Here is a 13,759-nt window from a genome sequence, read left to right on the forward strand (position 1 = left end):
AGGATAGCCAGTCTCATTTCATCAATTTCTTCATTCACTCCTCCCTACCACCCCCTACACACAGACCATTTTGAACCAAATCTCAGACATCATATAATTTCATTTATAAATATTTAATTTAAGAAGTTTATTCTAATATCATCGAATCTGAATGTGATTGCTTTCTTTGTTTTTAGTCTGCTAAGATGTTTTCTTATGCCGGATGGAAGCAAACCTGTAACACCCTGTTTTTCATCTTCTCTACCATATTTTTCATCAGCCGCCTCATTATCTTTCCCTTCTGGTGAGTAGACAAGGGGCTGTGCCATGCCTTTGGTCACTGCGCTGAGGTGGCCTTGGTACGTCATTGAAGTCAGAGAGTTGCCCTCTCTTTCTTACATTGATATGCAGTTGTTTGTGCCAAGTTCAGTTGGAGAAAATAACAAGAGAGGGCCATTTTTATGAATAATTTAAATAAAACCTTCCAATATGGAAAAGGCTTATGATAAAAGGAGATGGAAAATGTGTAACCCAGTGGGTAAGCAACAACTCTTACTCTATGTCTTGTTTCATGAATGTGGATCTTTATTTGTGATTAACAACTTTTCCAGTTATTAATTGAAATGTCATTGGCCAGTCATCAGCTCTTTGAAAGAAAGGCATGTTCTATGTTTAAAATACAGTAATTGTAGCCACCATTAATTGAATGCCAGACACTGGATTGTATATCTTTGTATATCTTGGCTCCGGTCTATAACAACTAATCACAAAGATAGGTGTTATCATTCCTCCTTCACAGATGAGGAAACTGATACTGATTTCATTTTCCATCGTCATGCATCTAGACGATGGTCTGGATATCCTTTTAATATTGGTAGGCTCTTAATCAGCCTGTTGATTTCATTTAGCCAAGGGCTGACAATGAAGAACCTATATTTTGTCTCCTCTGACAGTCATCCCTTTGGCAAACATAATTTTCCATGTGTTGATTAACTGGATGAAGTGTGAGGAAGTCTTTGGTTTTTTTGGAAGAAAGAACTTATAACGAACCATTATCTGGGGCTGGTCTAAGAGTTTCAGATCCTCTCAATAGAAAAGTAGTGTTGGTATTGCTAAAGATCCTGAGTCTCAGGGGAAAAAGATAAAGACCCAGTTTCCAGACCTGACTCCTAGTGAGTGGACGGCACCCTTGACTATGCCCCCAGGGAAATTTGATCAGAGAAGTCCGTGGATGCTGCCTTCCGATGGAAGCCAGCTACATCTTTCAACCAAGACCGATGTCTTCTTTAGACATTTGCTGGAGAGGAGCAGCAGAGTGTGATGATTAAGTTCATGGATGCAAGTCAAGCCTAGATCAAATCCTGACACTAGACTTAACTACCTGTATAATCTTGGACATGCTGGATCATCACCCTGTGTCTCAGTTTCCTCATCTGTAAAATGAAAATAATTGTTGTCACAAGGCTTAAATGAAGCAATACATAGGAAATAGTTCAGAAGAGTGTCTGGAACAGAGTAAGGACTCAGCAAATGCCAGCTACATTTATTAAAGTTATTAATAAGTCTCCAAGAATTTGAAGTTTAATCTAGAATCAAATCTGAGACACGGTTAAAATACTCTCCTTGGTTGATGAATCACATTACCCCCACTTTTGCTCTGTTTGAGCAAATTTGTTTATTAAAATATAATAGTAATTATTGATAGAATAAGTATTGACATTCAGGTAATAGTTGAGTTGTGGTTTTTCAGTGTGACTTTTATGATGCTATGAATCCAGCATTTGCCAATTGACAACCTCTTATATTCCAAAAGCACTGTGTGTTCTGATTATCTGTTGCTACATTATAAACCATCTGAAAACTTAATGGCTTAAGATAGTGTTGAACAAAGTTTTTTTTTTAATAAAGAGCTATAGGATAGCTATTTTCAGCTTTAAGGGCTACATATGGTATCTGTCACCTATTATTCTTTTCTTTGTTTTGTTTCTTTTACAACCCTTTAAAAATGTACCAAACCCAGCTGAGTTCCCAGGCTGTAGAAAAACTGATTGCAGGCCAGATTTTATCACCAGGCCTTTTTGCAGACCTCTCTCTTAAAGCAACAACATTTATTGATTATTATTATTATGGCTTATGGTTGTGGGAGTTGACTGGTCTCAGCAAGATGATGGTTTTCACATAGGGTCTCTGATGTGGTTAGTCAGATGTGGCCAGAGTTGAAATATTCTTGAATACTTCCTCACTCCACATATAAAATCAACTACTTGATGCTGATTGTTGGTTGAGTCCTTAGCTGGGCCTGTCAGCTGGAATACCTACATGTGGCCTCACCTCCCCATAGTACGGCAGCTGGATTGCAAGGGTGAGCAGCTCATAAGAGAGCTAGGCAGATGCTGTGTCTCCTTTTATAACTCACCTGCAGAAGTCACATCATGCCACTTCCAACCTCATTTTCTTCATTGGATCCAGGTGACTAAGGCTAGCTCGTAGTTGAGGGAAGCAAAATAGACTCCATTTCTCCACAGGAGTAGTTTCAAAGAATTCATGGGCAGGTTTTAAAAACATACACCATGGAAGCTCTCAGTCCAGGGAGCTCTCTGAGAAGCTTCACAGTTTTGCTGCTGTGGTTGGCTTTTGATTTAGCAATGGAGGCTGTTAACCTCAGACATTCCCATGATGTCTTAAATCAACAAGCAAGCTTACTCTTGCCCAGAAAGCAACCAAACATCGTTGGGGTTGAGTGATTGTGGGGGTGATGTGTTACTTTCCCACACACCCTCGGCTCTAAAAATCCTAGATTTAAGAAGGCATTCTCTTGCCAGCATTTCTGGATTTCAAGAAGAATGAGTTGCATGCATTTGGCACTTTCTTGATCTTGATACTTCACTGAATTCACCAGCCCACTGCAGAGGGCAGCCAATACCACTGTATGCTGTCCTCGGGGAGTTGGATTGCAAATAAACCAGTATTAACAGACTTGACTGTAAAAAATTTTTTTGCTGGTAAAAATTTTTCTGTGCTGACGTTGACTAGTCTTCATTGTTTGGAAGGTTGAGGAAAGTCTCACCAAGCTATTGGAAGTTTGAGAGATTGATTCTTCATGGTTTTTGAAAGAATCCGTTGCAGTGTATTACCCTGGCTTAAATAGTGTTCCCATCTGCTTGACTGTTACACAGTCATCTCGTGGTGTCATAGAGGAAAAGTCAGTTCCTCGTTAGCCTGACTCCAACCATCTGTCTAAAATGTGAAAGCATAGATTCATTTTTCAAGGATATTTTGTTAGTTCAGTTTTGGGGAGAATTTACTACGGACCAAACAATATGCAGATGATAGACCTATTTCAAGATTCAGACATTTTTGAGGTGCCAGAGGAGGCAGCTAGTCATCCTCGCAACTGCTTTTGTTGAGCATTTTGTGGTAAGATGAAGGGTCGAGTAGGGAGAACAATGACCCATCTGAAATTTATCTGGAAACTTTGAGAGAAGGAATCAGAAGCAGTACATTACTCTGGCCTTTCCCTTTCTTTTGCATTCCCTTCATTTTCCCAAGTCTCAAGCATATTTGCTTTTCTCTGATGAGTTTCTTTTGTGTTGATACAACTGTGTCCCCTCTTCTCTCCTTCTGCTTTTTTCAGGAATCTTATTTAGCCAATTCTCAATCAGTGTCAGCAAGTGGCAATTGCATGTTTTGTTTTGTTTTTTATAACACCGTTTCTCTCAACATCAGGCAGGAATTCCAATTGGCCTTGTCCAAATTACTTTCATCTACTTGCTAGTTACCTAATTTGTTTGCATTTTTATCCAAAAGCATTTAAATCTCAGGGCTTATATATTTTTTTTACACAGTATTCCCAACTGTTGTTTTTAAAATAATGACTTCTATTCTTTTGAGTTATTGGATGTATCTATTTGAATATTACTTCCAGGAAATCACTAGGCTAAAGACCTTCTGAGCTCAAGTAGACAGGTAGACACCTCCCCTGACCCTTCACAATTTCCTCCATAAGCAACAAGGACAGTTAACAATTTAGTGCAGGCTGATCGGCTGAAAGAAAGGAGCACTCTGTCTCATCTGAAGCTTACAGGTGGTGGTGCTGGTTCACTGCTTCATTTCTTGAACTCACTGCAGCCAGATGTTGTGAGGAATACACCAGATGAATGAGACATAGTTCCTACCCTGCAGAAGGAGTGCATAAGGGCAGTAGAAGAGATCTTTGTATCAACCACCTTACCTATGTATTTGAAGATTATTAATACTGACCTGTGTTTTGGATGTTCAAAAAAAATGTCCAACTGTGAATAATATTCAAATAAGGAACTTCCTTACCTCCAAGGGTATATATGCTGGTGGTAACTTTATATTCCCCACCACTGGTTCATTGGATTTCACTTTCGATAATTTGACTCTCACTAGCATAGAAAAACAGTACCCTGGGAAGCCTCAGGTGAGAAGGAATTCTGTGGATGATGTGACCATGTAACTATTTGGAATGGCTATCAAAGAGAGAGCAGTTTTAATAAAAGACAAGACAAACCTAGAAGCATACAAGCAGTACTCTTAGCTGGCACTCATCAGAGAGGAACAAGAGTAGGGACACAAAGGACCTTTCATCCTCATAAGGCCTGGAGCCTGGGTTCTGAATAAGTCAAGGGCAGAGCATGGGTGCAGTGGTGCCATGTGGGCTTCCATGCCCTTATGGGACTGTGCAGTGCCCTTGGCACAGTCACCAGAAGAGTGGAAGTCACTCGTGAGAGTGACTCTGTTGAAGCTGGGACCACTCCCTTGAGCCACCACTGCAGATGTGTATCTCAGAACTAGACTTTCCGGTTACACGCCTTTCAAAGGAGACAATGAATTTCATTGCCTGTGTTTGTTCAATGTCTCATTCAACAGTGTGCCCTCACAGGAGCACCTTCCTGGACCCCACCTGCTCGGCTCTTCTGCTGTTCATAAATGTATAAAGGACAGGTCCAACGATCACTCTTCTTCAAATCATAATGCTTTAGGATAAGGGAACTTACACAAATTTTAGCCCAACCCTTTTATTCATTTATTTATTTGGAAATAATTTCAAATGTATAGGATAATTTCACATATATTACAAAGAACTTGAATTTTTCCCTTTACCCAGATTTACTAGTTAGTATTGTGCCCTGTTTGCTTTCTCATTCCTGTTCTCCTTCCCTTCTCTCTCATTCCTTTCACTCTATCTCAACACACACACATTCGCATGCACACACGCATACACACATATGCAGATATGTATCTACATGTTTTTTCTGAATCATTTGGAAGTTGCAAACATCATGTCCTTTTAGCCTTAAGTTCTTCAGTGCATATTTCCTAAGAACAAGGAGACTCTTTTGCAGAATCACAGTATTTTTGTCAATTTCTGGAAATGTAGTAATCTATCACCCGTGTTTCAGTTCTGTCCATTGTTATGCTAACACCTTTATTGCTTTTTTTCCCTCCTACTGGATCACATTTTGCCTTCAGTTGTCATTCACCTAGGGCAGTTCCTTACCCCTTCTGTGTCCCATGTCATCAGCACTGTTGAAGCATTTAGACTCCCTATTTATGTTCCAAGTAAGAAGTTGAGATATTTCCAGGGTCACACAGCTAGTTAAGAAATAACTAAGACTAGAAACTAAGACTAAGACTATAAACATTTGAAACACAGAACAGATATGTTTCAAATTAAATTACTAAATCAGACGACTAAAAGCAGGCATAATTTGCCTTCCCTAAATTTATGAAATATTCAACTACACAGTCACTTTGAAATATAAGACATCCCTGAAGTATAAAGTAGGCAATTACTCACCAGTAGAGCCAGTATTTGTAATCCTGAAAAGGCTTAATGCTCATACCTGCAATTAACAAGAGAAAAGGACCTTCAAATTCCAGTTTTCATTAGGAAAATAGAACTTTTGGTGGCTGCCTTATCTTAAGCCCAGCAAAACTAACTACTGTTTATACCGACCGTGTGATTTTTCAAACCATTGCAAGTCCAGTGATTGCTAGAGTGAATATGGGAAAGCAAACTAAAGAGGGAAGAGGCCGAAGTTTGCAATGCAGGGCCTGGTCCTAGTGCATCCGTTTGGATGAAAGGCCAGTGGACGGAGCAGAGTGGCTCCAGGAATTCAGAAGCACAGCAGTCTCTGAGCATCCTCTGTGAAGGAAGAACCCCATGTTGCCCAGAAAGTAAACCTGTGTTTGTGTACATCTGTGCATGTAGCTACGCACGTGACACACATGTGTTTGGGACAAAATTGACAGGGACAGATGTGTTCATTTTTCCTCTTCCTATTCTTTTAGCAAAGAAGAATGATCCCCTCTGTCCTCCCACACAGAACATTCTGGGCAGTACAGGGTCTCCACTTCTCCAGAGCTCCTCTCCCTCTGCTGCGTGACTTCCCCCTCCTTTCGCTAAGCAGAAACTCCAGGTAGCTCAGCCCCAGGCCCCTCTGGGTGTTGCTCTCGCTGTCATGTTAATGTAAGCCCCTCTGCAGTAGGAAGGGGTGGGTGGAAAAGTTGTCATCAGACCTCTTGTTATTACAACTACCATTTTTTTCCAGTGCTTTCTGTATGCGAAGCTCTTTCCACCTGTCAACTCGTTTAACCCTCGCAACAGTTTGATGAGGTGGTGTTTTCATTTTACAGAAGAAACGGATGCCCAGAGAGGTTATGTCACTTGCTGCAGACCACAGGGGAGCCATGACCCTAATCTAGCAGGCTCCAGAGCCCATGCCTTGACTCTCTCTGTGGTAGCTCGGCTCTCCTTGGAGGCATTTGCATTTTAATGGTGATCTCTTCCATTTTTAGGATTCTACAGTTTACAAAGCTGGTGGTATGTCCTTCTGGAGCCTTCCCAGTCACAGAGGCAGGGTGACTTCCACCCTGTCCAAGGACCTGGAGGCTTAATGACGTGTGTAGGTTACAAGGCAAGAAAAGTGGCCTCAGACCAGGACCTAGGTCAGGTATATCACTCCCCTTTCCAAAACCAGCAAAGCTTCCCAATGCAATGACTTGCAAAGCCAACAGGAGATGCCTCCATTCATCTCTGTACCCACATCTTACACCGCCCCTCCCTGCCAATCCTCTCCTATAAGCTACACTGCTTTTCTCTTAGCTCTTGATTTTCCACATGCCTCCCACCTCATACATGTGGTCTCTTCCAACCAGAACCCTCTTTGCTGTGTCTTCCCGTGAACTGGAAAAATAGGGAAATCTCAGTTCAGTTAAAACTCTGCATTACCCACCCCCTTGTTTTTTGTTTTTTGTTTTATCTTTCCATGAATCACAATGAGTTAATTACGTGTTTAGGTCACTATTCACATTCTCTGGTAGAATATGCAAAGGAGAATCTTTCAAATATTTCCCTTGCTACCTTTGACATTGACAAATTCCTAATAGGGGACCTAGTAGGAAGTAAGGCTCTGGAACAGGTGAAGGGAGGCCATAGGCATGAAGATGTCATGGCTGCTGCCTTGGGAAAGCCTGCCAACAAGTAAAGAGTGAACTTGTAGGGAGTGCCTGGGTGGTTCAGTGGTTGAGCATCTGCCTTGGGCTCAGGGCATAATCCTGGGGTCCTGGGATCAAGTCCCGCATCCGGCTTTTCACAGGGAGTCTGCTTCCCCTCTGCCTATATCTCTGCCTCTCTCTGTGTGTCTCTCATGAATAAATAAATAATATCTTTTTTAAAAAAAAGAATGAACTTGTAGGAGCAACTATTACCACAAGGCAGGTTGAATCCAGCCAAACGCTCTCAAGGAGTTGGTATTGAGGGCAGGGTAGGGGGCATGAGAGGAATGCTATACATTCAGAGGTGCTCAGAATAGCATGGAGATTTTTGTTGGAAAGGTGCCCATGCTTTGATGTGTGAAGAGAATTTTAACTGAAAAGAAGAAGGGTACTATAGACTGAGAGAGTACAGAATAAGGCACACAAGTGCCCCTGAGAATCCAGCAAATCAGAATGGCAGAGGCTTTTATGTACATTAAATCCCTGTGAATGCAGGCACAAGAATATGAGCCTTACTACTTCAGGGATTTGGGTCAATTTTATTCATCACTATATTCCTGGCTCCTATGAAGTGCCCAGTAGCACTTTGGTAGGCCTTCAATGAACCTTTATTGAATGAATAAGGTATATAATCATTGCTCCCACTTTACAATTGGGAAAATGCACAGAGAAATGGATCAAGGTTATATAGAACCAGGCTTTTAAGTGGGAGAGCCAATATATTGGCTTTCTCTTGGGAGAGCCAAGAAAATACGGGAAAATCGATTTTATAATGGTGTAGGTGAGAAAGGCCCTTTAAAGCATAACATAGAGGCTACCTAGAAAGACAGAAACTGATAAATTTGGTCACAAAAATATTTTAGAAATTGGTTTGCCAAAAAAAATCATTAACAAGGTTGAAAGAATCAGACTACATGGTGATATTTAATATCACCAATAATGTTGTTATGCTTGATATGTAAATAGCATTTATGAATCAATAGAAAAAATAAACATCCCAATAGAAAAATAGATATCATAAAGAAGCAGTTCACAAAAGTATAAAGAAAAATAACCAAGTAAAATATATATATATGAAAATATATATATATATATGAACATATATATTTACTTCACAAGAAATAAAAATGTAAATATAAACAGCATGATGTTCTTTTAGATAGAGGTTGACAAAGTACAATGTTGGTCAAAATCTAAGGAAGCTGGTACTCTAATACACTAGGTATAAAATAATAAATTGGTATGGTCTTGCTAAAAAGCAGTTCAGCAATGTATTCTAAATGTAAAGTGAGTATACTTTTTGATTAAGGATTTCAGCTATTCTAAGAAAATATCAAAAATCAAATGTCTTTACAATCTTATAGCATTCTCTATAACATAATAAAAATTTGGAAACCAATATCTATCAATAAGGGATTAAATACATTATGATATCCATAAACAAATTTCCTATTACATAGGATGGCATATAGGGGTTGGCCAACTCTGGCTCACAGGCCAAATCCAGCCCACTGACTATTTTTGTTTATAAAGTTTTACTGGCACACATCCACATCCACTAACGTATTTCTACGGCTGCTTTCACAAGATGGTGGCAGAGTATTTGCAACAGAAACCAAATGGCCCAGAGGCCTGAAATATTTATTATCCATTCCTTTACAAAAATGTTTGCTGATCCCTGATACATAGATACATTCATCAACATGGAAAGCTCTCTGTATCATATTAAGTCATAAAAGCAGGGTAGAAAATCACATGCACAGTGTGTCTCTGTTCTACAAAATCATGTGGTAACAGGGAATGAGAAAAAAAAAAAAAAAAAGGGAAAAGGACCTTAAAGACTTAAAGAATGTATTTTTAGGAGGGATGACTTCAGTTATTTTTACCAAAACATACTGAGTTACATGTGAGTTGTGAGACTTTAGGTGATTTTTACTTAACTTCTTTGTATTTTTCCATAACTCCAAAGTGTCTAAAGGTGATTTGCATAAGTAAAATAGATAAGTGGTTACTATTTCTGTTTTATAGAGATGTTATAAATTCTTATAATTTTGGACAGTAGTTTGGCAAAGTCTTAACAGTTTTTAATACACACCTTGAATTTATATACTCAAGTGCACTTTGAAACAGTCCTTTCATATTTTGGAATCTGCATTTCTAAAGAAATAGCCTGGGGGAGGGGCAAGATGGCGGAAGAGTAGGGTCCCCAAGTCACCTGTCCCCACCAAATTACCTAGATAACCTTCAATCATCCTGAAAATCTACGAATTCGGCCTGAGATTTAAAGAGAGAACAGCTGGAATGCTACAGGGAGAAGAGTTCACGCTTCTATCAAGGTAGGAAGACGGGGGATAAAAAGAAATAAAGAAACAAAAGGCCTCCAAGGGGGAGGGGCCCCGCGAGGAGCCGGGCTGAGGCCGGGGCGAGTGTCCCCAGGACAGGAGAGCCCCGTCCCGGAGGAGCAGGAGCTGCACCGACCTTCCCGGGCGGAAAGGGGCTCCAGGGAGTTGGAGCAGGACCCAGGAGGGCGGGGATGCCCTCAGGCTTCCTGGGACACTAACAGACACCTGCACCCGGGAGAGTGCGCCGAGCTCCCTAAGGGCTGCAGCGGGCACCGCAGGGCCCGCAGCAGCTGGGGGGGCTCGGGCGGCGGCTCCGCGGAGAGGGCTGCGCAGCGGGGAGCGTGAATCCAACAGCGCAGGCCCCGGAGCACAGGGCGCCGGGAAACAGCCCAGGATCCGGCCTCCCCCGGGACAAGCAGAGGCCAGGAGGGCCCAGGACAGCAAGGACGCTCCTGCCCCAGCTGAGCAGATCAGCGGCCCCGCCCCAGAGCCTCCAGGCCCTGCAGACGGAGAGCTCTGGAATTACTGCGGGAGCTGACTCCAGGGCTCCAGAGCTGGCCCCGCCACTACAGTTGTTCCTCCTGGGGCCTCGCAGGGTAAACACCCACCCCACCCCACCCCCGGCTGAGCCCTGCACCAGGCAGGGGGCAGAGCAGCTCCCCCAAGTGCTAACACCTGAAAATCAGCACAACAGGCCCCTCCCCCAGAAGACCAGCTAAACGGACAAGTTCCAGGGGAAGTCAAGGGACTTAAAGTATACAGAATCAGAAGATACTCCCCCGGGTTTTTGTTTGTTTGTTTTTTTTTGTTTTTGTTTTTTTTTTTATTTCTGATTGCTTCCCCCACCCTTTTTTCCCTTTCTTTCTTTTTCTTTCTCTTTTTCTTCTCTTTTTTCTTTTTTTCTTCCTTTTTTCTTTTTCTTTTCTTTCCTTCTTTCTCTCCTCTCTTTTTCTCCTTTTCCCAATACAACTTGTTTTTGGCTACTCTGCACTGAGCAAAGTGACTAGAAGGAAAACCTCACCTCAAAAGAAAGAATCAGAAACAGTCCTCTCTCCCACAGAGTTACAAAATCTGGATTACAATTCAATGTCAGAAAACCAATTCTGAAGCACTATTATACAGCTACTGGTGGCTCTAGAAAAAAGCATAAAGGACTCAAGAGACTTCATGACTGCAGAATTTAGATCCAATCAGGCAGAAATTAAAAATCAATTGAATGAGATGGAATCCAAACTAGAAGTCCTAACGACGAGGGTTAACGAGATGGAAGAACGAGTGAGTGACATAGAAGACAAGTTGATGGCAAAGAGGGAAACTGAGGAAAAAAGAGACAAACAATTAAAAGACCATGAAGATAGATTAAGGGAAATAAACGACAGCCTGAGGAAGAAAAACCTACGTTTAATTGGGGTTCCTGAGGGCGCCGAAAGGGACAGAGGTCCAGAATATGTATTTGAACAAATCATAGCTGAAAACTTTCCTAATCTGGGAAGGGAAACAGGCATTCAGATCCAGGAAATAGAGAGATCCCCCCCTAAAATCAATAAAAACCGTTCAACACCTCGACATTTAGTAGTTAAGCTTGCAAATTCCAAAGATAAAGAGAAGATCCTTAAAGCAGCAAGAGACAAGAAATCCCTGATTTTTTATGGGGAGGAGTATTAGGGTAACAGCAGACCTCTCCACAGACACCTGGCAGGCCAGAAAGGGCTGGCAGGATATATTCAGGGTCCTAAATGAGAAGAACATGCAACCAAGAATACTTTATCCAGCAAGGCTCTCATTCAAAATGGAAGGAGAGAAAAAAAGCTTCCAAGACAGGCAGGAACTGAAAGAATATGTGACCTCCAAATCAGCTCTGCAAGAAATTTTAAGGGGGACTCTTAAAATTCCTCTTTAAGAAGAAGTTCAGTGGAACAATCCACAAAAACAAGGACTGAATAGATATCATGATGACAGTAAACTCATATCTTTCAATAGTAACTCTGAACGTGAACGGGCTTAATGACCCCATCAAAAGGCGCAGGGTTTCAGGCTGGATAAAAAAGCAGGACCCATCGCTGTCTACAAGAGACACATTTTAGACAAAAGGACACCTACAGCCTGAAAATAAAAGGTTGGAGAACCATTTGCCATTCAAATGGTCCTCAAAAGAAAGCAGGGGCAGTCATCCTTATATCAGATAAACTAAAATTTACCCCGAAGACTGTAGTGAGAGATGAAGAGGGACAATATATCATACTTAAAGGATCTATCCAACAAGAGGACTTAACAATCCTCAATATATATGCCCCGAATGTGGGAGCTGCCAAATATATAAACCAATTAATAACCAAAGTGAAGAAATACTTAGGTAATAATACACTTATACTTGGTGACTTCAATCTAGCTCTTTCTATACTTGATAGGTCTTCTAAGTACAACATCTCCAAAGAAATGAGAGCTTTAAATGATACACTGGACCAGAAGGATTTCACAGATATCTATAGGACTTTACATCCAAACTCAACTGAATACACATTCTTCTCAAGTGCACATGGAACTTCCTCCAGAATAGACCACATACTGGGTCACAAATCGGGTCTGAACCGATACCAAAAGATTGGGATCATCCCCTGCATATTCTCAGACCATAATGCCTTGAAATTAGAACTAAATCACAACAAGAAGTTTGGAAGGACTTCAAACACGTGGAGGTTAAGGACCATCCTGCTAAAAGATGAAAGGGTCAACCAGGAAATTAAGGAAGAATTAAAAAGATTCATGGAAACTAATGAGAATGAAGATACAACCGTTCAAAATCTTTGGGATGCAGCAAAAGCAGTCCTAAGGGGGAAATACATCGCAATACAAGCATCCATTCAAAAACTGGAAAGAACTCAAATACAAAAGCTAACCTTACACATAAAGGAGCTAGAGAAAAAACAGCAAATAGATCCTACACCCAGGAGAAGAAGAGAGTTAATAAAGATTCAAGCAGAACTCAATGAAATCGAGACCAGAAGAACTGTGGAACAGATCAACAGAACCAGGAGTTTGTTCTTTGAAAGAATTAATAAGATAGATAAACCGTTAGCCAGCCTTATTAAAAAGAAGAGAGAGAAGACTCAAATTAATAAAATCATGAATGAAAAAGGAGAGATCACTACCAACACCAAGGAAATACAAACAATTTTAAAAACATATTATGAACAGCTATACGCAAATAAATTAGGCAATCTAGAAGAAATGGATGCATTCCTGGAAAGCCACAAACTACCAAAACTGGAACAGGAAGAAATAGAAAACCTGAACAGGCCAATAACCGGGAAGGAAATTGAAGCAGTCATCAAAAACCTCCCAAGACACAAAAGTCCAGGGCCAGATGGCTTCCCAGGGGAATTCTATCAAACTTTTAAAGAAGAAACCATACCTATTCTACTAAAGCTGTTTGGAAAGATAGAAAGAGATGGAGTACTTCCAAATTCATTCTATGAGGCCAGCATCACCTTAATTCCAAAACCAGACAAAGACCCCACCAAAAAGGAGAATTACAGACTAATATCCCTGATGAACATGGATGCAAAAATTCTCAACAAGATACTAGCCAGTAGGATCCAACAGTACATTAAGAAAATTATTCACCATGACCAAGTAGGATTTATCCCCGGGACACAAGACTGGTTCAACACTCGTAAAACAAGCAATGTGATTCATCATATCAGCAAGAGAAAAACCAAGAACCATATGATCCTCTCATTAGATGCAGAGAAAGCATTTGACAAAATACAGCATCCATTCCTGGTCAAAACTCTTCAGAGTGTAGGGACAGAGGGAACATTCCTCAGCATCTCTAAAGCCATCTACGAAAAGCCCACAGCAAATATAATTCTCAATGGGGAAGCACTGGGAGCCTTTCCCCTAAGATCAGGAAC

At 41.0% G+C, this 13,759-nt stretch overlaps 1 protein-coding gene across 11 annotated transcripts in view; it reads left to right on the plus strand.

Annotated features, from left to right (window-relative positions):
• Positions 1–13,759, plus strand: part of CERS3 (ceramide synthase 3) — a 123,231-nt gene that overhangs the window by 72,688 nt on the left and 36,784 nt on the right. For all 11 annotated transcript variants that reach the window (XM_038532664.1, XM_038532665.1, XM_038532663.1 and 8 more), the window contains one exon: positions 177–283. In XM_038532664.1, the coding sequence (XP_038388592.1) occupies positions 177–283 (107 nt within the window). The remainder of the gene's footprint in view (positions 1–176; positions 284–13,759) is intronic.

This window comes from Canis lupus, chromosome 3, assembly GCF_011100685.1.
Source record: "Canis lupus familiaris isolate Mischka breed German Shepherd chromosome 3, alternate assembly UU_Cfam_GSD_1.0, whole genome shotgun sequence".
NCBI lineage: Eukaryota > Metazoa > Chordata > Mammalia > Carnivora > Canidae > Canis > Canis lupus.